At 44.0% G+C, this 23,674-nt stretch overlaps 2 protein-coding genes across 4 annotated transcripts in view; both read left to right on the forward strand.

Annotated features, from left to right (window-relative positions):
* Positions 1 to 40: 40 nt before the first annotated feature.
* prrg2 (proline rich Gla (G-carboxyglutamic acid) 2) lies at positions 41 to 5,608 on the forward strand. The gene is made up of 7 exons (XM_061749215.1): positions 41 to 199; positions 280 to 383; positions 1,502 to 1,674; positions 2,471 to 2,504; positions 2,691 to 2,823; positions 3,577 to 3,702; positions 5,237 to 5,608. The coding sequence occupies exons 2-7, from the start codon at positions 302 to 304 to the stop codon at positions 5,277 to 5,279; spliced, it is 591 nt and encodes a 196-aa protein (XP_061605199.1). The 5' UTR covers positions 41 to 199; positions 280 to 301; the 3' UTR covers positions 5,280 to 5,608.
* Positions 5,609 to 6,703: 1,095 nt separating this feature from the next.
* The window catches only part of prr12b (proline rich 12b), a 44,490-nt gene continuing 27,519 nt past the window's right edge, over positions 6,704 to 23,674 (forward strand). For 2 of the 3 annotated variants that reach the window (XR_009784798.1, XM_061749214.1), the window contains exons 1-2: positions 6,704 to 7,352; positions 19,328 to 19,479. Coding sequence is in view for 2 of the 3 variants with exons in the window: in XM_061749214.1 (XP_061605198.1) it covers positions 7,270 to 7,352; positions 19,328 to 19,479 (235 nt within the window). In the remaining variant the exon portion in view is untranslated. The remainder of the gene's footprint in view (positions 7,353 to 19,327; positions 19,480 to 23,674) is intronic. The other variant, XM_061749213.1, reaches the window with a different exon arrangement.

Below are 23,674 nucleotides of genomic sequence, written 5' to 3' on the forward strand. Positions count from 1 at the left end.
CCTCTGGCTGGTATGTTGTCCAACAGGTTTTGTGATGTAAGCTTTCTTTGGGAAGACATCCCTTTTGGTGTGACACTTGTGTGTTTTGAGGTTTCAAACTGAAACTCCTTTGAGACACTTGGGTGGGAAATCCCATGTGTTCCTGAAGAGTGAAGGAACACGCACTGCCAGGACATCTTTGGAAGACACCTGCAGCCAGGTAAGCAGGTCAGCGTGACGAGGCGGTGGTATAGTGTCAGACATGTTGGACTGAGTTTCATGGAGACATTTCCTTGTCAGGTTCCATGTAGTTTTTGTTTCAATGGCAGCCTCAATCATCTGGATTCCTGTGCTGGTCTTTCTGCAGTTGGCTTGCTGCTCTCTCACCTACCGACACACTTCAGGTAAACCACACCTCTTCTCACGTACTATGCGAATACAGGTATAAAAAGGATTGCAAGAGAAGGATTGTTTCCTATTAAGTATGACTGAGTAACATGTGTAGCACGTGTATGAGATCTGGCGATTACAGATAAAGGATGAAAAAAGGGCGGTATCGTTCTTTTGTAGTATATAACCTATAAGCATGGACAAGGCACGAACGGCTAATGTTGGTGAACTGGTTTCAAGCAACAAAAAGATTGTGATTTATACAAATATACAAGCGTGATAAAAATCAATTGAACAGCCTTTGAGTTCTTTACATTTATTCACTTTATTATATTTATTATACTGTATAGTGTTTACTGTAGTTATACTCATTGGCAATATCATTACGAACACATATACTGTGTAACCTCATGAGCACAGGCTTCCATTAGCTTTACAAACATGATGGACTGGCATGTTCAGAAAAGTATTTATTATTGATTTGTCGTACTGTACTAAGTATCACATTGCGAACATTACTGTATTAAAAAAAGTACGACGTAGCTGCACAATTCTCCACTGCAGGTGCCTACATACAACAATTAAGGCATTTTGATACAGCTAATGCTGGTTTAAAAATTGTCTTTTGGTTCTCTGTAGCATTTGGAGATGTTTGTTTGTAAAGTACATCACTCCATCCATTTTCTGCACCGCTTTAACCTCACAAGGGTCGCGGACGTGCTGGAGCCTATCCCAGCTATCTTCGTGGGAGAGGCGGGGTACACCCTGAACTGGACGCCAGACAATCGCAGGGCACATATAAACAAACAACCATTCGCGCTCACATTCACACCTACGGGCAATTTTAGAGTCTCCAATCAACCTACTATGCATGATTTGGAGATGTGGGAGGAAACCAGAGTACCCAGAGAACATGCAAACTCCACACATGCGGGGCCGGGATTCGAACCCTGGTCCTCAGAACTGTGAGGCAGTTTATCCACCGTCCCGCCTTGTAAAGTACAATACAAATAAAATTCATGTATTTTTTCTGTAGCTGCATATACTGTACATTTAAGTGAATTACTCCTCTCCCTACTCCAACTTAGTCAAAGTGACCACAATTTCTCCGCACTCTGTTTTTGTCTTGCAGGGAGTCCGCTGTTAGTGGATGAACAGTCAGCCAATGCCTTCCTGTCTCGCTCGCTGCTTTATAACAGCTGGGACTTTGAAGTAGTGGTGCCTGACAACCTTGAAAGGGAATGTTGGGAGGAGATATGCACTTATGAAGAGGCCAGGGAAGTATTTGAGGATAACACTCAGACGGTAAATCAACCGTAATATGTAATACTGCTGTACAATTCTGGAGTTAGTAACACATATGTGGTGGTTAAGGTTATCTGCGTGTAAGTTCAGAGGTGGCAAAAGTATTGACTTTCTGTGCTCAAGTAGAAACAGTGGCATGCAAAGGTGTGTTGATGCTGTGTTTTCCGATTGGAAAATTGTTCATCGAGAGGGTCAACCTTGTCACACACACGCGACTTGGTCGTAATATTTTAACAACAAAAAATACAGCAACCCTCCACCCCATTCCCTCCAAAATGGTTTGCTCCACCCAATCCCTACCACCTCCTGACATGGCATAAGTGCCCGGTTTAAACCAGGATATGTGGCACATTTCTGAACTTCAACCACTCAATACCGACACAATATTATCATTACCTGTCCTCATTTTTGCTGCATTTAACCGTAATTCACTGTTTATGTTGTTCGGTAGGAGTTAGCTTCTGTTTTTTTTTCTCTAGCTATAGGAAACTATTCAGGTGACCGGACTGTACCATTGTCCGCTGATTCAATTGGTTGGAGAGAAGTTAATTGTTGCGTCATGCACACGTGATAATCTTAAAGCCAAGGTGCTACCGAACAGCCCTCTGGCGTTTCTAGCCGATCTTTGGGGTGCTGAAGCATCCTAAAATTAATCCCAGCACCCCGCAAACCTCTGATACAAGAATCGCCTGTCTGTTATAAATGTCTTCCTGAAAAATCCGTTTGTAACCAAGTATTTGTTCATATGTGTCACCTATTGGTCTTTGATTCACTTTTCTTTTATTTCCATGTTCAGGAAGTATTTTGGACTGACTATGTTGAAAGCCACGGTAATACTTTGAATTTATTGTAAAAGTTATCATTCACTGTGTATGTTTGTATATTCATTTGACACTTCTATTCAAGCAGATTTTACATCTCAAATCCAATACTGTATTATCCTACCAATCGCATACGTTTAAGATGCACCGTACATGCTGAGCAGCAGCAGTCATGTTGCTGTCATGTCTTTGAAGGATATGCACCCAGAGTGGACGTGTCGGGGCTGGTGGCAGGGATCATGGCAATACTGGTGTGTGCTGTGATTGCCACCGTGTTGGGTATCTACTTCTACAAGGCCAAGAACAAGGGGGGAAGGAGACCCGTGCAGTAAGTTCTCAGCCTGAACACCATTGTGTTTTATATGGAACAAAAAAAACGGTGGGGAACCGATTTTAATCTGCAGGCTTGCGCGGATTGTTCTTTTCTCATCATCCAATATTTGAGTGCCACTTGTTGCTAGGCAGAATTCCCCCAAGCCCAATGTAAAATTATCCTATATCACTCACATGTACTGTGCTGTCGCCATGGCAACTTGGGATACAGGGTTCTGCTGCCCCACACAGCAGAAAAAAAAAGACAGAGAGCTGATAAAAACCAAAAGACACCCATTATGAAACTTACTCCAAAAACAAAACAATAAGGATTGTGAGAGGAGCGGAATTTCCACTTGATTTCACAATCTAACTATTATTATTGTCTTAAATATAAAGGATAAGCGGAACGGAAGATGACTGAATGAATAATAATAGTCAGTATTTATATGGCACTTTTTTTGAAATAAGTTACAAAGTCCAAAATAAAACAAGCAATAAGAATAATCAAATATCAACACTGTAGAAAATGCAAACTTTAAAAAAAAATAAATAAAAATAAAAATTCTCTTGAGCGGTGTGCAACGAGGGGGGAGGAGGGGATGGTTGCTTGGACACCATAAATGCAATATTACAATGTTAAAACAACTTTTAATAGTGTCTATGTCACAGTCATACTTGTCAAACTGTTTTACAATGACTAAACTGTTCTGTTGAATCATTCTGTGAATGATTTCTGTATCATTTTCTGTGTCTTGTCCCCTGTGAGAATGTTGCAAGATGGCCGTCCAGCCCCAGAGATGGTCCCTCTGGCAACTGCCCCTGGTCTGCCCAGCTACAACGAGGCTCTAAACCGAAGTGGGATGCACGATGCCCCGCCGCCACCTTATTCAGGGTACGTCAACGCTTTCAAACAATACATGATCAATGTACAATTTACACAATTCAATTTGTCAACAGATTTTTAATAATAATATATATATAGATTTTTTCAAATGCAACAGACATTTTAATCACAAATAAAAACCCATGTATTATTATTATCCTAACTACTACATACATATTTTGGCTTTGACAGAAAAGGTCTTGTGTATCTTCAAAATGTGTAACAATGCAATTGGTTGATGGTTGCTATGGGAAAAAAAAATTCTTTGGAGACATTTCACAGCATGGAAATCATACGTAAATTCTTTATGCAATTCAACAAGTATTCATCCACCACCCGCAAAGTGCAGCCTTTTTTTGGGGGGGGGGGGGGGAACCCCGTTGTCAGCATGAGAAAGTGGCTTTTGTCAACAGCACTGTTTGCGTATTCGTTTCATAGCAATGTCCACTCGTACACCTGTACAACATCAATCGATGACATCTTCAGCCTGTATTCAGTTGGCAGACAGTCAAACTGCATCCTCAGCCAACATCTGGCGGGAGCAGAACAGACAGCTTGCTGACCAAATCACTATTTTATGTTGGCAGTGTCATCCTGCAACATCAACATCAATTCAGGCTAATTGGCTAGCCATGTTGTTAAGTCAGCTGCATAGACATTTCGAATGAGTGTTCACGGTCAATGTTAGAGGACACTAATATGTCATCCATACTGGACATCTGCAGCCAGGCGCGCTCACCGCTACTGTCCAGGAGCATGGGAAACGATTGCATTGTGGGTAAAACCAGTGTAGCAATAATACCTCACAGTATATGCATATTGCATACATAGTTGTACTCATAAGTTTACATACCTTGGCAGAGTTCGTAGGATGTGTACCATTCAACATGACAACAGGAGTGATCAGGCACAACACATGTTGTTTATTTATAGTGTGACTCAGTTTAACCTATAAGGCATTGCAGGAGAGCACAACAATTAAACAAAACATAGCTATGAAAAAAAACAAAATAAGTTGGTCCCCATTCATCATCAGTCATATTTTTCCAAAAATATTTCACAAATTCTCCCATGATATATAAAATATGAGCATGACTGTAATAAGAAAATAAGGATTTATTTTAGGTTTTCAAATCACATATTTGAATACGTGCAGTAGTAGTACATGCCGTAATTCTGTCAATACAATATACAGTAGTATGCTAGTCGCAGTTTTACAGTCTATAATATTGACAACAATATAATAAACATCAGATGTACATTACTGATGATTTAAAAATACTATTTTTGTATATGATATATATATTATTACCATCTACAAGCTAATTATTTGTGCATTCATAAATTAAATTTCAGAAGGTATCGTATTTATAAAGCGATAAACCCATCCAATCAAATTTCTTGCACATAAACAAATGCTCATAAATATTATGTATTTTATGTATTATTATATTCTGCTTGGGATGGTTACCGGCATAAAAAGGACCATGCAAGCACTGACTACCAGAACTCTCACAAAGACTTGTCTCCTCTTTGACCACAGGGGGGCGCCATCTGAGCCTGCAGACCCAGGAGACAACGAGTGAGCACTGAGCCAGCCAGCCAGCCAGCCAGCCAGCCAGAGCTGCTTCAATGTGGTTGATGCTGGCGCTTGATGATGCTTTGAGTGAAGTTTCAGCACTGCTTGTTGTATAACGTATTTAGGGGCGGGAGTTGAGAGCCAAATTCAGAACGGACACTTTTGACAGGATGATGAAGTACATAGTACAGATGTGATGCTCTTAACTGGATGCAGGTGAGGGTGAGGCTTTTTTTTTTTTTTTTGATTGATCTGTACGTCCACTTTGTGGACAGTCTAAAACACTTAATGCAAGCGTAAGAAAGCTTAAGTTTGCTTAATGTCAGAAAACCGCCATCAATCGTCACTAAAATTCCACCTATGAAAATATCAGAACGATAGTGCAATATTATGGATTCTATGGACACCAGGCATTTCCTTATTAAACAACATTAAGCTTTTTCCCTATAGTGAGAGCCTGTGGAGAGGAAAATGCTTAACGTCCATAAAATCCCAAATATTGGGCGATTGTTTTCATATTTTGAAAGCAACAGGCACGTGCACAGATATTTTTGGGAGCGGGGGGTCAAGCCAAAAAAGGACACCCATTACCAAAATTATTCCATTAAGAAAAAAACTGTAGTATGTATTTAACTTCCGTATTTATTTCTGTTAACACAATCAACACAGCAACTATTAACAATGGAGGTGACGTATTAATGGGTGTTTTATGGTGTTTATTTATTTGCTATGAGTGTTGTAAATTTAGTATTCTTTAATGAAAATGTTAATTGTGATTTATTGTCCTCCATTGTACAATCCGTCAATAAAACACACGTGACAAAAATCAAAGGAAGTGGAAGGGATGCTACAGTGGATATAAAAAGTCAACACAACCCTGTTCAAATGACAGGTTTTTGGATGGAGGAGGGGGATTTCTGGGGGGCAATTCGGAAGCATTTGTATAATACGTATAATTTGTCGATGCGTGCCCTCCGATTGGCTGGCGACCAGTTCAGCGTGTTCTCCGCATCCTGCCTGAAGCCAGAGACCATAGTGAGGATAAGCGGTTAAGAAAATGGATGATTGAAGAAAAAAAAAAAAAAAAAAAAAGGAGATGCAGCAAAAAGGCTACGTTTTTGTCCAGGGCAAAAGGGCAGGTGCTTGAGCACCGCATAGGGTGTATGTGCACATGCCTGACAAGCAACATTAAGCTTTTTTTTTTTTTTTTTTTTTTTTTTTTTATACATTAAACGTTTTAGACTTTTCAATTGTTTATGACGTGCCTGAGTGACAATAAACACACTATGATGCATATATTCGAAAGGCACTAAGGGCGCATATGCAATGTCGCCAACTTGTGTGGTTAGTTAGCACAGACAAGTACGAAGATGTCAACGCGCCATTCTTTTACACGTTCCAGCATGTGTTTGTCATTAAAACGCAGACGAGTGACCATAAAAAAAAAAAAAAAAAAAAAAAAACGGGGCTAGTTCACCACTGCCAATTTCTTCTCCAAAGGCCTCCACAATACTAAGAGCGCTGCCGTGCGTGACAAATTGTGTGCGTGAGAGAGGAGGACTGAAGGAGGCGGGAGGGGAGGGGGGGCGAAAGAAGAATCGTCTTAAAAATGGCGTCTTGTGAAGAAAAAGAGGCCAAAATAGCTTTGGTGTGGAGTGGGGTTGTGAGGAACATACGCGGAGCTGTGCGCTGGAGACAATAGACAGTGAAATATATGGGGAGGAGGTGCTCCTGGCTGCTGTGATCCCCTCCTCCTCCTCCTCCTCCACTCGCTCCTTCTCCTCCTCCCTCCATTCCTCCCAGTCTACAGGCTCGTCAGGCAGAGACATAAACAGAAGCGAGCACAGAGAGAAGGAAGAAGAGAGGACATTCCTCCCTTCTCTCTCTCTCTTTCTCTCTCTCTCTCTCTCTCTCTCCTCCCCCCCACCTCCACCCCCACCCCACCCGCACTATCTGCTGCCCATCTTCATCCAGGCAGTCCACTCTTTTTCTTTTTCATGGAGAGGAATTATCCCGCAGCTGGCTTTGGAGATCTCGGCTCTGGGACGGGATGGAGTTACGACAGATCGGCCAAAGCGAGGTAAGACAGAGCGAGAGAGAGAGAGAGAGAGAGAGAGAGAGAGAGAGAGAGAGAGAGAGAGAGAGAGAGAGAGAGAGAGAGAGAGGGGGGGCTTGTTCCGCGGACCTCTGCATTGAGCCAGGCAGACTCAGGTACTCAGTCGCGGGGGAGGTGGAGGGGGGGGGGGGGGGGGGGGGGGGGGGCGTCTCTAAAATGCAAGGAATGCGATGGAAGGTTAATAGTGACACACTTCGGGTCAATGTTCATTTATTGAAATGTGGAAGTGCATGTGCGGGCGAATGACAGATGACGTCCGGAGCGAGCACGGGGGGGGGGGGGGGGGGCTGCATTGTTGCCCCCCACGCCACTGCAGCTTTGTCCGCCTTCGAGACGACACAAATCTTGCGTGACAGGAGACCGGAGACACTTGGCGGCTCCAACTATTTGCACCGAACGTCCGTGCAGCAGACAAGTGCAAGAGGCTCGCACGGGAATCCAAACGCAATCCGCGCGTATCATTCAAGAAAATTGATGTGCCGTGTCGTTTTAAAACGACAAAACAAAACCGAATGGTCCGATAGATATTTCACACCTGACATTCTCCTGATTAGTCAATACAATAATGTCACGTGACTGGCGGCCGGATTAAACGTCATCTTCTTATTAGACGTGACGTGGCTTCGGCAAGTTTGTCGTCGACGTCTCGTTGCGTCGCGTGTTGTGTGCACACACGATGGAGAAGTGTCTTGAGTGCACCACCACGCAGCGCAGCACGCCGACAGTCTTCCCCCCCCCGCCCCCCCCCCCGCATTTCCCGTTAGCGACCCGGCTAATTATCTAGCGCAGAAGCGAAACGCTGCCGTTTGCTATTTACACTCCTCAACATTGAACAACTGCCGCCTCCCACCACCAAACTCGCGCACACTTCTACAGCCAATAAATGATTCATCCAGTCAATTTTCTTTCCACGCCAATGCAGCCCGTGTGTTGGAATAAAGCGCGGCCTGGAGCCTCGCTCAAGTCAGCTAGCTCCCTTTTAGCTTCGATCCTTCACGTTAGTGGTCGCCTTGACAACCACGTCGGTCCTCCATCACATTCTTTGGTCAGCTTTCTGTGGAGAAATGCTGCAGGGACGAACGGTGTTGGGAAGATGCCTTTGGAAATGGAGGTTCCTATTACAAGTTGAAAATATAATAGTGTTACTATTTTAATGACTAAGAAATATAACTAATAATTCATCGGCGTTTCTGGCGCATTTTTGGGGGTGATCAAACCCCTCTAAAATTTGAGAAATCTATTTTTTTAATTATTTAATTTTAAACAAACTAGAAAAGCATAGAGTGCTTGGTTAAAACGTAATATTTTTGCAATAAAAATATAGGGCGCACAGGTGGACAACTGGTTAGAGCTTCTGCCTCACAGTTCTGAGGACTGGGGTTCAATCCCCGGCCCCGCCTGTGTGGAGTTTGCATGTTCTCCCCGTGCCTGTGTGGGTTTTCTCCCCACATCCCAAAAACATGCATGGGAGGTTAATTGACTCCTCTAAATTGCCCGTAGGTGTGACTGTGAGTGCGAATGGTTGTTTGTTTGTATGTGCCCTGCGATTGGCTGGCAACCAGTTCAGGGTGTACCCCGCCTCCTGCCCGATGATAGCTGGGATAGGCTCCAGCACGGCCGCGATCCTGAGGTGAAGCGGCTCAGAAAATGGAGGGAAGGATGGATAAAAATATAGCAATTTACAATTTTGGTTATTTTTAGTACTCACAAAGGGGGGTAGGTTTACTCCAGAAAAATGCATACTCTGAATGGGTATGTAGAGGTGCTGCTGTATCAAAACGAGTTGTCTTCACCCAGAAATTAGGGTTACAATACGTTGGTTTTATAAATCAAATCCATTCCTATTATAACATCTTACATATAATAACCTTTATCAGATTTAATGGGTTTGCCATAGACTTTCCCCAAAAGTGTTGTGCTTCTCTTTCATTGAAAAAGCATTAAAATGTACAAAACAATTGAATTAATCCATCCATCCATCCATTTTCAACACCGCTTATCCTGGTTAGGGTCACGGGACGCTGGAGCCTATCCCAGCTGACTTCGGGCGAAAGGCGGACTACACCTTGAACTGGTCGCCAGTCAGTCACAGGGCACATATAGACACGGACAACCATTCGCACTCACATTCACACCGTCACTGAGTGGGAACTGAACCCACGCTGCCTGCACCAAAGTCAGGCGAGTGTACCACTACACCATCAGTGACAGAATTAATCTATTTATCTTGCTATTTATCCTCCTTGAGCCGTCACCTTATTGTGGTGGAGGGGTTTGTGTGTCTCAATGATCCTAGGAGCTAAGTTGTCTGGGGCTTCACGCCCCTGGTAGGGTCACCCATGGCAAACAGGTCCTAGGTGAGGGAACAGACAAAGCACGGCTCAAAGACCCCTTATGATGACAACAAAAAATGGACTGAGGTTTCCCTTGCCTGGACGCGGGTCACCGGGGCCCCCCACTGGAGCCAGGCCTGGAGGTGGGGCTAAAAGGAGAGCGCCTGGTGGCCGGGCCTGCACCCATGGGGCCCGGCCGGGCACAGCCCGAAAGGTTAACGTGGGTCCCCCTTCCAATGGGCTCACCACCTGTGCGAGGGGCCGTAGGGGTCGGGCGCAGTGCGAGCTGGGCGGTGGCCGAAGGCGGGGACCTTGGCGATCCAATCCCCGGCTACAGAAGCTGGCTCTAGGGACATGGAATGTCACCTCTCTGGCAGGGAAGGAGCCCGAGCTGGTGTGTGGGTCGGACTTGCCTCCACGCACAGCTTGGGCTCTGGTACCAGTCCTCTCGAGAGGGGTTGGACTCTCTTCCACTCTGGAGTTGCCCACGGTGAGAGGCGCCGAGCAGGTGTGGGTATACTTATTGCTCCCTGGCTTGGCGCCTGTCCGTTGGGGTTCACCCCGGTGGACAAGAGGGTAGCCTCCCTACGCCTCCCGGTGGGGCGACGGGTCCTGACTGTTGTTTGTGCCTATGCACCAAACAGCAGTTCAGAGTACCCACCCCTTTTGGAGTCCTTGGAAGGGGTGCTGGAGAGCGCTCCCGCTGGGGCCTCCATCGTTCCGCTGGGGGACTTCAATGCTCACGTGGGGGACTTCAATGCTCTCCTGGGCAATGACAGTGAGACCTGGAGGGGTGTGATTGGGAGGAACGCCCCCCCCCCCCCCCCCCCGATCAGAACCAGAGCGGTGTTCTGTTATTGGATGTCTGTGCTCATCATGGCCTGTCCATAACGAACACCATGTTCAAGCATAAGGGTGTCCACACGTGGCACTTGGCACCAGGACACCCTAGGTCGCAGTTCGATGATCGACTTTGTGGTCGTGTCATCAGACTTGCGGCCGCATGTCTTGGACACGGCTGAAGAGAGGGGCGGAGCTGTCAACTGATCACCACCTCGTGGTGAGTTGGCTCCGATGGTGCCGACGTGGCATGCCTAAACGTATTGTGAGTGTCTGCTGGGAACGTCTGGCGGAATCCCCTGTCAGAAGGAGTTTGAACTCCCACCTCCGACACAACTTCGCTCATGTTCCGAGGGAGGCAGGTGACATCGAGTCCCAGTGGACCATGTTCCGCGCCTCCATTGCTGAGGCGGCCAACCGGAGCTGTGGCCGTAATGTGGTTGGTGCCTGTCGTGGCGGCAATCCCCGAACCCGTTGGTGGACATCAACAGTGAGGGATGCCGTCAAGCTGAAGAAGTCCTATCGGGCCTTTTTGGCCTGTGGGACTCCTGAGACAGCTGATGGGTACTGCTGGCCAAGCGGAATGCAGCTTTGGTGGTCGCTGAAGCAAAAACTTGGGCATGGGAGGAGTTTGGTGAAGCCATAGAGAAAGACTTCCGGATGGCTTCGAGGAAATTCTGATCCACCATCCGGCGTCTCAGGAGGGAGAAGCAGTGCACCATCAACACTGTGTATAGTGGGGATGGGGCGCTGCTGACCTCTGCTCGGGACGTTGTGAGCCGGTGGGGAGAATACTTCGAAGACCTCCTCAATTCCACCGACACGCCTTCCCATGAGGGAGCAGAGTCTGGGTTCTCTGAGGCAGGCTCTCCCATCTCTGGGGTTGAGGTCACCGAGGTGGTTAAAAAGCTCCTCGGTGGCAGGGCCCCGGGGGTGGATGAGATTCGCCCAGAGTTCCTCAAGGCTCTGGATGTTGTAGGGCTGTCCTGGTTAACACGCCTCTGCAACATCGCGTGGACATCGGGGACAGTGCCTCTGGATTGGCAGACTGGGGTGGTGGTCTTCTTTTTAAGAAGGGGGACTGAAGGGTGTGTTCCAACTACAGGGGGATGACACTCCTCAGCCTCCCTGGTAAGGTCTATTCAGGGGTGCTGGAGAGGAGGGTCCTTCAGGAAGTTGAATCTCAGATTCAGAAGGAGCAGTGTGGTTTTCGTCCTGGCCGTGGAACAGTGGACCAGCTCTACACTCGTGGCAGGGTCCTCGAGGGTGCATGGGAGTTCGTCCAACCAGTCTACATGTGTTTTGTGGACTTGGAGAAGGCGTTTGACCGTGTCCTTCGGGGGGTGCTGTGGGGGGTGCTTCGGGAGTATGGGGTACCGAACCCCATGATACGGGCTGTTCGGTCCCTGAACGACCGGCGTTAGAGTTTAGTCCACATATCCGGCAGTAAGTCGGACTCGTTTCCGGTGAGGGTTGGACTCCGTCAAGGCTGCCCTTTGTCACCGATTCCGTTCATAACGTTTATGGACAGAATTTCTAGCCGCAGCCGAGGCGTAGTGGGGGTCCGGTTTGGTGGCCTCAGTATTGCATCTCTGCTTTTTGCAGATGATGTGGTTCTGTTGGCTTCATCAAGCCGTGACCTCCAACTCTCACTGGAGCAGTTCGCAGCCGAGTGTGAAGCGGCTAGGATGCGAATCAGCACCTCCAAATCTGAGACCATGGTCTTCAGTTGGAAAAGGGTGGCGTGCCCTATCCAGGTCGGGGATGAGATCCTGCGCCAAGTGGAGGAGTTCAAGTATCTTGGGGTCTTGTTCACGAGTGAGGGAAGAATGGAACAGGAGATCGACAGGCGGATCGGTGCAGCATCTGCAGTGATGCGGACTTTGTATCGATCCGTTGTGGTAAAGAAGGAGCTAAGCCGAAAGGTGAAGCTCTCGATTTACCGGTCGATCTACGATCCTACCCTCACCTATGGTCACGAGCTGTGGGTCGTGACTGAAAGAACAAGATCCCGGATACAAGCGGCCGAAATGAGTTTCCTCTGCAGGGTGTCCGGGCTCTCACTTAGAGATAGGGTGAGACGCTCGGTCATCCGGGAGGATCTCAGAGTAGAGCCACTGCTCCTCCACATCGAGAGGAGACAGATGAGGTGGCTGGGGCGTCTGATTCGGATGGCTCCTGGACGCCTCCCTGGTGAGGTGTTCCGGGCACGTCCCACCGGGAGGAGACCCCAGGGACGACCCAGGACACGCTGGAGAGACTACATCCTTCGGCTGGCCTGGGAACGCCCCGGAAGAGCTGGATGAAGTGGCTGGGGAGAGGGAAGTCTGGGCATCCCTGCTAAAGCTACTGCCCCCGCGACCCGACCTCGGATAAGCGGTAGAAATGGATGGATGGATGGATATCTTGCTTGGCCAAGAGCTCAGCACCTCTAAACCACAACCTTTACATTTAAATCTTAGTTTTGAATGAATGCATCAACAGGACCTCACAAAGAGTGGAAGAAACCCATCGATCATTATTTTGGAATTAGCCACATATTTGTTCTTTACACTAAATAATAAGATGATAACAAGAATTGAAATGAGTATATAAATATATATGGCGACACAGTAGGTGACAGGTTAGAGCGTTTTCCTCACAATTCTGAGGACCGTGGTTCATTCCCCGGCCCCGCCTGTGTGGAGTTTGCATGTTCTCCCTGTGCCTGCGTGGGTTTTCTCCGGGCACTCCAGTTTCCTCCCACATCCCAAAAACATGCATGGTAGGTTAATTGACAACTCTAAATTGCCCGTAGGTGTGAATGTGAGTGCAGAATGGTTGTTTGTTTCTTTGTGCTCTGCGATTGGCTGGCAACCAGTTCAGGGTGTACCCCGCCTCCTGTCCGTTGATGGCTGGGATAGGCTCCAGCACGCCCGCGACCCTAGTGAGGAGGAGCAGCTCAAAAAATGGATGGATGGATGGATTATTATTATTATTATTTTTTTTTTATCACTTCCTCCTTCTAAAGCCGGCAGTTGTGATTGGCTCTCTTTGGTCATGTGTCGCAAACATGAAATATTTTTCCACATATGACCTCCAAGTGCCACCTTGTGGTGCAATCTAATCGTTTGTGTGAGATTTTGAAAAGGTTAGACTCATAAGTGACGCTTTTGAACAGATCAAATTGCAGTGAATTTTGAACAGTTTCATCTTTATAATTTTGGACTTTTTTATGCAACATTCACTTATCGGGTTTGTCATATGTAGCGATATTGTCTAAATTCAGCACATTTGTCATTAGGTCAACATGGTATGCTATGGTGGTTTTCCACATGCCGTACGCATATAATGCAACAAACAGATTTCATTATGTTGATTATGATTTCATCATGTTTTGTAATCAGTTTATTATTTGTGTAAATAACAAATATGTGGTTAAATTTCAAAATATGATCTATAGTTTATTCCAATTTTTAGAGGAAACACCCAAGGGTCCTGTTGACGCATTCATTCAAAATTAAGAACATTAATCACAATGTAATCAAGTGTAATAATTATACTGTATTACTTTGAGAAAGTAATTGAAATAGGCTACTGTTACATTTTCAACAGGGTAACTTGTAATTGTAACCAAATATATTTCCAAAGTCATCTTCCCAACACTGTCTAAGGCATGAGAAAAGCATGATACCATGTTGACCTAATGACAAATATGCACAATTTAGACAATTTAGATTTAGCTTCATATGACAACTTGGATAAGTGATGGCATTAATGTTCCATAAAAGAAGTCCCCAAAATATTCTTTTGTGTTCAAAAGTTAAACTTTACAATGTGAGTCTGACCTAGGCAAACCTCTCAAATAAACTAAGAGCTTGTAGAGACTACAGCAGAATGGCACATGACCAGAGAACGCCAATCACAAGCGTCAGCTTCAGAAGGAGGAAGTAAAAAAAAACAAAAAACTATTTGATAAATCTGGGCTTTTGCAGCAGTTTTTCAAATATAACTAAAATTGTAATTATGAAAATTTCCAACAGCAACTGCAATTTAATTACGCATTTTCTTCTAGTAATTTACCCAATGACAATTACATACATTTTGTAATTAAATTTCATAATCTTGTAATTTGTTATTCCCTAACACTGGGTATACATGTGTATGATGCACAGGTTAAGCTGACAACATGAGTTCTAATTGCAATAATAACAATAATAATAAAATCATGAAATAGAATTTCCCTGCCTTTGTTGCAAAAAAGGAAAAGCTCGAGGTTTATCATCATTATTTGTATTCTAAGAACTATCTCAACACACCAAAATTATATACAACCCCAATTCCAATAAAGTTGGGACGTTGTGTTAAACATAAATAAAAACAGAATACAATGATTTGCAAATCATGTTCAACCTATATTTAATTGAATACACTACAAAGACAATGTTAAAACTGATAAACATTATTGTTTTTAGCAAATAATCATTAACTTAGAATTTTAGGGCTGCAACATGTTCCAAAAAAGCTGGGACAGGTGGCACAAAAGACTGAGAAAGTTGAGGAATACTCATCAAAACACCCGTCAAAGCACCCGGGTGCCATGATTGGGTATAAAAGGAGCTTCCCTGAAATGCTCAGTCATTCACAAGAAAAGATGGGGCGAGGTTCACCTCTTTGTGAACAAGTGCGTGAGAAAATAGTCGAACAGTTTAAGGACAATGTTCCTCAACGTACAATTGCAAGGAATTTAGGGATTTCATCATCTACGGTCAATAATATCATCAAAAGGTTCAGAGAATCTGGAGAAATCACTGCATGTAAGCGGCAAGGTCGAAAACCAACATTGAATGCCCGTGACCTTTGATCCCTCAGGCGGCACTGCATCAAAAACCGACATCAATGTGTGAAGGATATCACGACATGGGCTCAGGAACACTTCAGAAAACCAATGTCAGTAACTACAGTTCAGCGCTACATCCGTAAGTGCGACTTGAAACTGTACTATGCAAAGCAAAAGTCATTTATCAACAAAACCCCGAAACACCACAGGCTTCTCTGGGCCCGAGCTCATCTAAGATGGACTGATGCAAAGTGGAAAAGTGTTTTGTGGTCCGACGAGTCCACATTTAAAATTTTTTGGGGAAATTGTAGACGTCGTGTCCTCCAGGCCAGAGGAAAAGAACCATCTGGACTGTTATGGACGCAAAGTTCAAAAGCCAGCATCTGTGATGGTATAGGGCTGTGTTAGTGCCAATGGCATGGGTAACTTACACATCTGTGAAGGCACCATTAATGCTGAAAGGTACATACAGGTTTTGGAGAAACATACAAGCTGCCATACAAGCAACATCCTTTTCATGGACGCCCCTGCTTATTTCAGCAAGACAATGCCAAACCGCATTCTGCCTGTGTTACAACAGCGTGGCTTCGTTGTAAAAGAGTGCATGTACTAGACTGGCCTGCCTGCAGTCCAGACCTGTCTCCCATTGAAAATGTGTGGGGCATTATAAAGTGTAAAGTACAACAATGGAGACCCCAGACTGTTGAACATCTGAAGCTGTACATCAAGCAAGAATGGGAAAGAATTCCACCTGCAAAGCTTCAACAATTAGTGTCCTCAGTTCCCAAACGTTTATTGAATGTTGTTAAAAGAAAAGGTGATGTAAACATGACCCTGTCCCAGCTTTTTTGGAACGTGTTGCAGCCACAAAATAATGATTATTTGCTAAAATAACAACAACAACAACAACAACAATAAATTAATAACAATGATTCATTATGCGGTGGCACGGTGGACGACTGGTTAGAGTGTCAGCCTCACAGTTCTGAGGACCCGGGTTCAATCCCTGGCCCCGCCTGTGTGGAGTTTGCATGTTCTCCCCGTGCCTGCGTGGGTTTTCTCCGGGCACTCCGGTTTCCTCCCACATCCCAAAAACATGCATTAATTGGAGACTCTAAATTGCCCGTAGGCCTGACTGTGAGTGCGACTGGTTGTTTATTTGTATGTGCCCTGCGATTGGATGGCAACCAGTTCAGGGTGTACCCCGCCTCCTGCCCGATGACAGCTGGGATAGGCTTCAGCACGCCCGCGACCCTAGTGAGGAGAAGCGGCTCAGAAAATGGATGGATGGATTCATTATGAAATTATAATGATTAGGTCAGTGAATCCCAACCAGTGGCATGAAGTGCCATGAGGAATTAATAACTATCCAATCTGAAAAATATTTTACTTACTACAAATAATGTATCTTCAACTATATATGCCAACGATGTATAGAACAATTAAATGCTCTTTCACTAAATGGAAGAAGGTACATTAAGTAGGTAATTAACCTATGTATCAACTCTTTGTGACATTTTTGTTTGCTTGGTGTGCCATGGGGATTATTTTTATCATTATTTTTATCAAAATATCTTCCATCCATGCATCTAACCATTTTCTTCCGCTTATCTGAGGTCAGGTCACGGGGGCAGTAGCTTTAGCAGGTAACCCCAGACTTCCCTCTCCCCAGCCACTTCATCCAGCTCTTCCGGGGGGATCCCGAGGCGTTCTTTTTCCATCCCGATCAGAAATAAATTTACGTCATGTTAACCATGAATCCGAATATGTGAATCTATGATGCTGTGACATTATCGTTTACACACATACCTGTAAATATAGCGGCTTCGGACCAGAGTGTTTATTTGGCGAATATCTTGTTTTTAACTACTTGTAACTTGTTTTTAATCAAGCGGGTGTTTTGATGAAAGCATAAAAACAATTCCCCCCTCCCCCATGGGAAGGGGCACCCACGTTACCCTTTCAGGCTGTGCCCGGCCGGGCCCCATGGGTGCAGGCCCGGCCACCGAGCGGTCGCCTTCGAGCCTCACCCTCCAAGCCGGGGTCCAGAGGGGGGCCCCGGTGACCCTCACCTCGGACCTGCTTTGCCATGCGTGACAGCTCAAAAAATATTCGGTTCAGGGTTTGAATCTCAGCTCCGGCCTTTCTGTGCGGAGTTTGTGTGTTCTCCCTGTGCTTGCGTTGTCTTTTCAACGGGTACTCTAGCTACCCTCCACGTTCCAAAATGTACGCGAGCGGTACGTATTGCGCAAGGTCCATTCAAGTGAATGGGAGTGAGTGAGCCTCTTTTAAAATATACACCCTCTGGCTTTTATTCTCGCCCACATCCTCTCTCTTTAGCAACCCGCTTCTTCCTTAACTATTAACTATCTTTTTATGGTTGAATAAATGTGATAAAGTACAATATATTGTATGTACAGCATCAAAACCCTATACAGCCTAGTTTTTCAGGGAGTCCATATATCCAATTGTTCAATGTGGGGATGTCCAATTGTTATTTTATTTTTTATTTTTTAACGGTCCGGTCCAATCTGGGTCCACTGCATCGCACAGTTTCGGGCGGGCATTAGAGTGAGAGTGTGGAACAGCTCAGTATATTGTAGTAGTAGTAGTACAAGTGGAGGACTAAAACCTGCACCCACATATCTAACCATGGTATTTAATTAATACTGCACTTCTCAGACACCTATCAAAACTTAGCATCATTATCTTTTAAAGGCATAATTACTGATACATCAATTGTATTGGATCAAATTCGATTCTGCTAATGTTGTGTCCAGTTGTTGTTTAGACCAATTTTACGATAACTACACAGTAGCATTAGCGCAACACAGCAAAGGCTATATTGAACTACTTTATTATAATTTATAATTTCCCCATTAATGAGCAGAATGCAATCAGTATTGTATCTGGCATTTTCCATGGCAAATTAGTTGGTGGTGGGTATTTTTCTCCTCCATGATGTGTCTTTCAGCGGTGTCATCTTCTCTGTTGACTTTGACACCTTGTAACTAAAGATTGTCTCTCACTGGCTGTTTACATAGCTATCGCGATTCAAATGCAAACCCAGTTATTGTTCTGTTGTTGGTATAGTTAGCATTGTTGGTGGGTGCAGCCCTTTCATGCTGTAAAGATTCTGTGGTTGTTGGCTCTTGTTTGGACCATTATTACACACAAGAAGGCCAAATACAATACATGTATTTCCCGCAAATCTCAATAGAATTCCGGTTCACAGTACAAGCCGACTTTGTCTTCATTTACCCTCAAGGTCATCAGCATCACACTTTACGCCCTTTGTTGCAATACGCCTGAGAAAGTAACTTTTGCATTCCGGATCCATCTGTGGCTGACTTTCTGCAGAAATGTCCAGGCATCTGTTAATTATTGCATCCAAGAAAGCACATCTCATTATGTGGCTGTTAATCATAAACCCTTCCCTCTCCATTGGTTGGGAGGGAAAAAGTCATAGCGGGAAGCTCAGGAATGACTTCTATGTGTGTCTATAATACCAACTATACAACAAATGAACCAAAGATACACCTGATTATCATCTAGCTATCATTGAACTGTAATTGTACTGTATGTGTGATATTTAATTTATGGTGTCTGGTATGTATACTTCAAAATCAAAACTTTGGACCAAAAAAAAACAAAATTTTTTTTTGTTGTTTTATTGAGGTCAAAGAATGTTTAGTAGTGTCTTAGAGCTAGAAGTGATTTAACTGTTTAGTGTAAAGGAGCATTGGTTTGAAATACTGTACATCATCATTTGATTGCCGGTCCTGTGCATACATTTTGGACCAGAACTTGTTACCTGATTTTTAAAATTTAAAATTGATTGACATGCTTGTTTTTAATTCTTTTGTTTTCTGAAACTGCTCAAAATCAAAGACTGTGCACTCTGTGTGGTTTATGAAATAACTTTTATTATTATCATATGTCTTCAGCCTCATGTACGGGAGTGCGAGGTCATCCCACACTGACTCAGAGCTGCTCCACCGGCAAGCCTATGGTACCCCTCACCCACTCCAGGGCTATGCAACCAACCACCACCCAGGAGGCTCCAGACAGGGTGGGGCCTGGGGTGGACGTACACTAGGTAAGGAAATGGCTCGCATTTAAATTAAACAGTTTTTTTTGACAATGTTAAGATTTATAAAGATGAACAATCTGTTTGATTGATAATGGTCTATGGTGATGACAGATTAAGGGCTCTATCTTCGTAGACCACACACAAATCGCCGTATCTTGATCACAATCCTAATCAGAATCAGAATCCTCTATATTTGCCAAGTATGTCAAAAACACACAAGGAATTTTTATGCAAGCGCAGGGCTCACTGCGCATTTGGCAATTTGGCAGACCAGTCTGCGCCAAGCTGTGCGTACCTGCGCAACAAGGGTGTGTCCCTTGTCATGCTCCCTGCGCAGTGACACTTTGGTGGCAGAAAGTATGTCTAAACTTACACTTGCTGAGACCACGTCTAAGTCCGGCGCAGTAGGTAAACCGCTGGTCTAAAGTGATTTTGATGAATTTGATCAGGGCACAACCAGACATATTCTGAGTTCCGAGGATGTGTGGCGGATGTAATCCATACATAAATACAACCCTAATTCCAATGAAGATGGGACGTTGTGTTAAACATAAATAAAAACAGAAGACAATGATTTGCAAATCATGTTCAACCTATATTTAATTGAATACACTACAAAGACAAGATATTTAATGTTCAAACTGATAAACTTGATTGCTTTTAGCAAACCATTAACTTGGAATTTTATGGCTGCAACACGTTCCAAAAAAGCTGGAACAGGGTCATGTTTACCACTGTGTTACATCACCTTTTCTTTTAACAACATTCAATAAACGTTTGGGAACTGAGGACACTAATTGTTGAAGCTTTGTAGGTGCAATTCTTTCTCCTTCTTGCTTGATGTACAGCTTCAGCTGTTCAACAGTCAGGGGTCTCCGTTGTCGTATTTTACGCTTCATACTGCGCTACACATTTTCAATGGAAGACAGGTCTGGACTGCAGGCAGGCCAGTCTAGTACCCGCACTCTTTTACTACGAAGCCACGCTGTTGTAACATGAATGTGGTTTGGCATTGTCTTGCTGAAATAAGCATGGGCATCCAAGAAAAAGACATTGCTTGGATGGCAGCATATGTTTCTCCAAAACCTGTATGTGCCTTTCAGCATTAATGGTTCCTTGACAGATGTGTAAGTTATCCATGCCATTGGCACTAACACAGCCCCATACCATCACAGTTGCTGGCTTTTGAACTTTGCGTCCATAACAGTCCGGATGGTTCTTTTCCTCTTTGGCCCGGAGGACACGACGTCCACAATTTCCAAAAACAATTTGAAATGTGGACTCGTCGGACCACAGAACACTTTTCCACTTTGCATCAGTCCATCTTAGATGAGCTCGGGCCCAGAGAAGCCGACGACATTTCTGGGTGTTGTTGATAAATGGCTTTTGCTTTGCATAGTACAGTTTCAAGTTACACTTACGGGTGTAGCGCCGAACTGTATTTACTGACATTGGTTTTCTGAAGTGTTCCTGAGCCCATGTGGTGATATCCTTTACACTTTGATGTCAGTTTTTGATGCAGTGCCGGCTGAGGGATCGAAGGTCACGGGCATTCAATGTTGGTTTTCGGCCTTGCCACTTGCATGCAGTGATTTCTCCAGATTCTCTGAACCTTTTGATGATATTATGGGCCGTAGATGATGAAATCCCTAAATTCCTTGCAATTGTACGTTGGGGAACATTGTCCTTAAACTGTTGGACTATTTTCTCACGCACTTGTTCACAAAGAGGTGAAACTCGCCTCATCTTTGCTTGAGAATGACTGAGCAATTCAGGGAAGCTCTTTTTATACCTAATCATGGCACCCACCTGTTCCCAATTAGCCTGTTCACATGTGGGATGTTCCAAACAGGTGCTTGATGAGCTTTCCTCAACTTTCTTTGTTGCCACCTGTCCCAGCTTTTTTGGAACGTGTTGCAACCATAACATTCTAAGTTAATGATTATTTGCTAAAAACAATAAAGTTGATCAGTTTGAACATTAAATATCTTGTCTTTGTAGCGTATTCAATTAAATATAGGTTGAACATGATTTGCAAATCATTGTATTCTGTTTCAGGTCAGTGATGGTGTAGTGGTACACTCGCCTGACTTGGGTGAACTGGTTGCCAGCCAATCGCAGGGCACACATAAACAAACAACCATTAGCACTCACATTTACACCTACGGGCAATTTAGAGTCTTCAATTAACCTACCATGCATGTCTTTGGGATGTGGGAGGAAACCGGAGTGCCCGGAGAAAACCCACGCAGGCACGGGGAGAACATGCAAACTCCGGTCCTCAGAAATGTGAGGCAGACGCTCTAACCAGTCAGCCACCATGCCGAACCATCAGCATTATTATTGTTATTATCATAATTTTTATACATTGTATATCATCCCACTGGATGGCACGTGGGGAATATGAACGATCGGGGGTGGGGGGCAGTCTTCAAGTGCCCAATTCATGGCATAGCTGTTTGTGATCTCCTTTACATGATACACCCGTGGAGGTCTGTTTGCAGTTCCGTATGAACTTTCCGCGCTTCGACCTCCCGGATTCGAGAATATCCATTTCGTCTTCCAGCATATCAAAGAGTTTCAGAGCGCTACTCGCACACGACATTTATAGGGAATGAGAGTAGTCGCTTCGATTGGTCAGGATTGAATTCGATTGTGTTCATGGCGCAAAACTCCCTTTTTTAAACACGGCCCTTGAACTTGTCTGCAAATCAGCAACACTTGGTCTAACACTCCTCCATGCAGATTTATGCCACTCGCCATGCCAGATTTATGCCATCCACATAAATAGAGCCCTAAATGTTTTGTGTCTTTATTTTTTACTTTCTTTTGATTTACATTCTATTTACTTGTTCTGTACTTATTCATATATTTCTGTTAATTAACCTTATACCCCATTTGTGTTTTGTCCTTATGCCTTTTGGCAATCTGTATCCGTTCAACAAATCCGCAGCTCTAGATTTGTCTCATTTCTTTATATACTTTTAATAATGAGTTATAATATTAAAGACACTGTGTAGATTCATAGTTCAACGGTTACACTGCAAATAGTACTGCCCTAAATTAACATAATTAGTAATTGACAAAATCATTCCTGTTTCCCTAGTGGTTAATCGAGCAGTATGTAATAGCTTTGATTGAAATTATGTTTTTATTGCTTAGAATTATTGCTTTTATCCATGCTTTCAAAGTTTACAAAAAAATAATCGATTAAGATATCCATTTATAGAGATAGTATTTATGTTGCGTTCTTGAACATAAAAAAAAATATTTTAGTGGGTAAATGTAATACATGATAATTTTCTGACTTGAAACCCAGTGAGCTGGTTTAAATTTGGCAGTAAAAATGTACATTCAGTTTGAAATCTCTACTTTCTGTTCAAAGTTGTAAAACATTGAGAGTTCACTGAAATTGAAAGAATCCTAATTAAAGCCCTGATGCTGGGTGGTCTCTTTATGACAGGAGATGCACATAGAGTGTTCCTGTAACACTCGATATTGAAATATTTAGTGCAGACTTTAGCAGTTGAAAGAAAAATTAGGAATAAAGTTTACATTTAGAGCAGCCATCCAGTTGTTTGTATGGGTATGCAATACCATGTGTAAAGTGGGACTTTCAAACAACACAAGATTCCGGTACACTTCAAACCTGGTTACACCCTTGGACAAAGGCTGGTACACGCCAAAGACCGGACACCACACACTCAGAAAAGCAACCCGTGTCACAACTAGGGTTGGGCATCGTTTGAATTTGAGCGATTCCGGTTCCTCATTTCTATTACGGGTCCAAACGATTCTCGATTCTGATTCTTTTAGGGGGCTGGGTCAAAAAAGTTTGCATTGTTTAAATAACGGGTGTCCAAATTATGAACATCCATTTTTTTAGCAGCCCGCAGAATGGACTAACATATTATTTTACTTGGGGTTCTTTATAACCAGTATCCAGAGGTGGGTAGTAACGCATTACATTTACTCCGTTACTTTTACTCAAGTAACATTTTCGATCGACTGTACTTGTCAGAGTACTTTAAATGCACCGTACTTTTACTTGAGTATTTATGTGAAGAAGGATCGATACTTTTACTCCATTACAATGAGCGACATGCCGTTTGCTACTTTTATTTATCCATTCATGCGTGTGCGTCTTTTTTTAGACTCTATCTTCGACTTCCGTATAGGGTGGACGTTGTGCCAATCAAAC

This window comes from Phyllopteryx taeniolatus, chromosome 16, assembly GCF_024500385.1.
Source record: "Phyllopteryx taeniolatus isolate TA_2022b chromosome 16, UOR_Ptae_1.2, whole genome shotgun sequence".
Taxonomy (NCBI): Eukaryota; Metazoa; Chordata; class Actinopteri; order Syngnathiformes; family Syngnathidae; genus Phyllopteryx; species Phyllopteryx taeniolatus.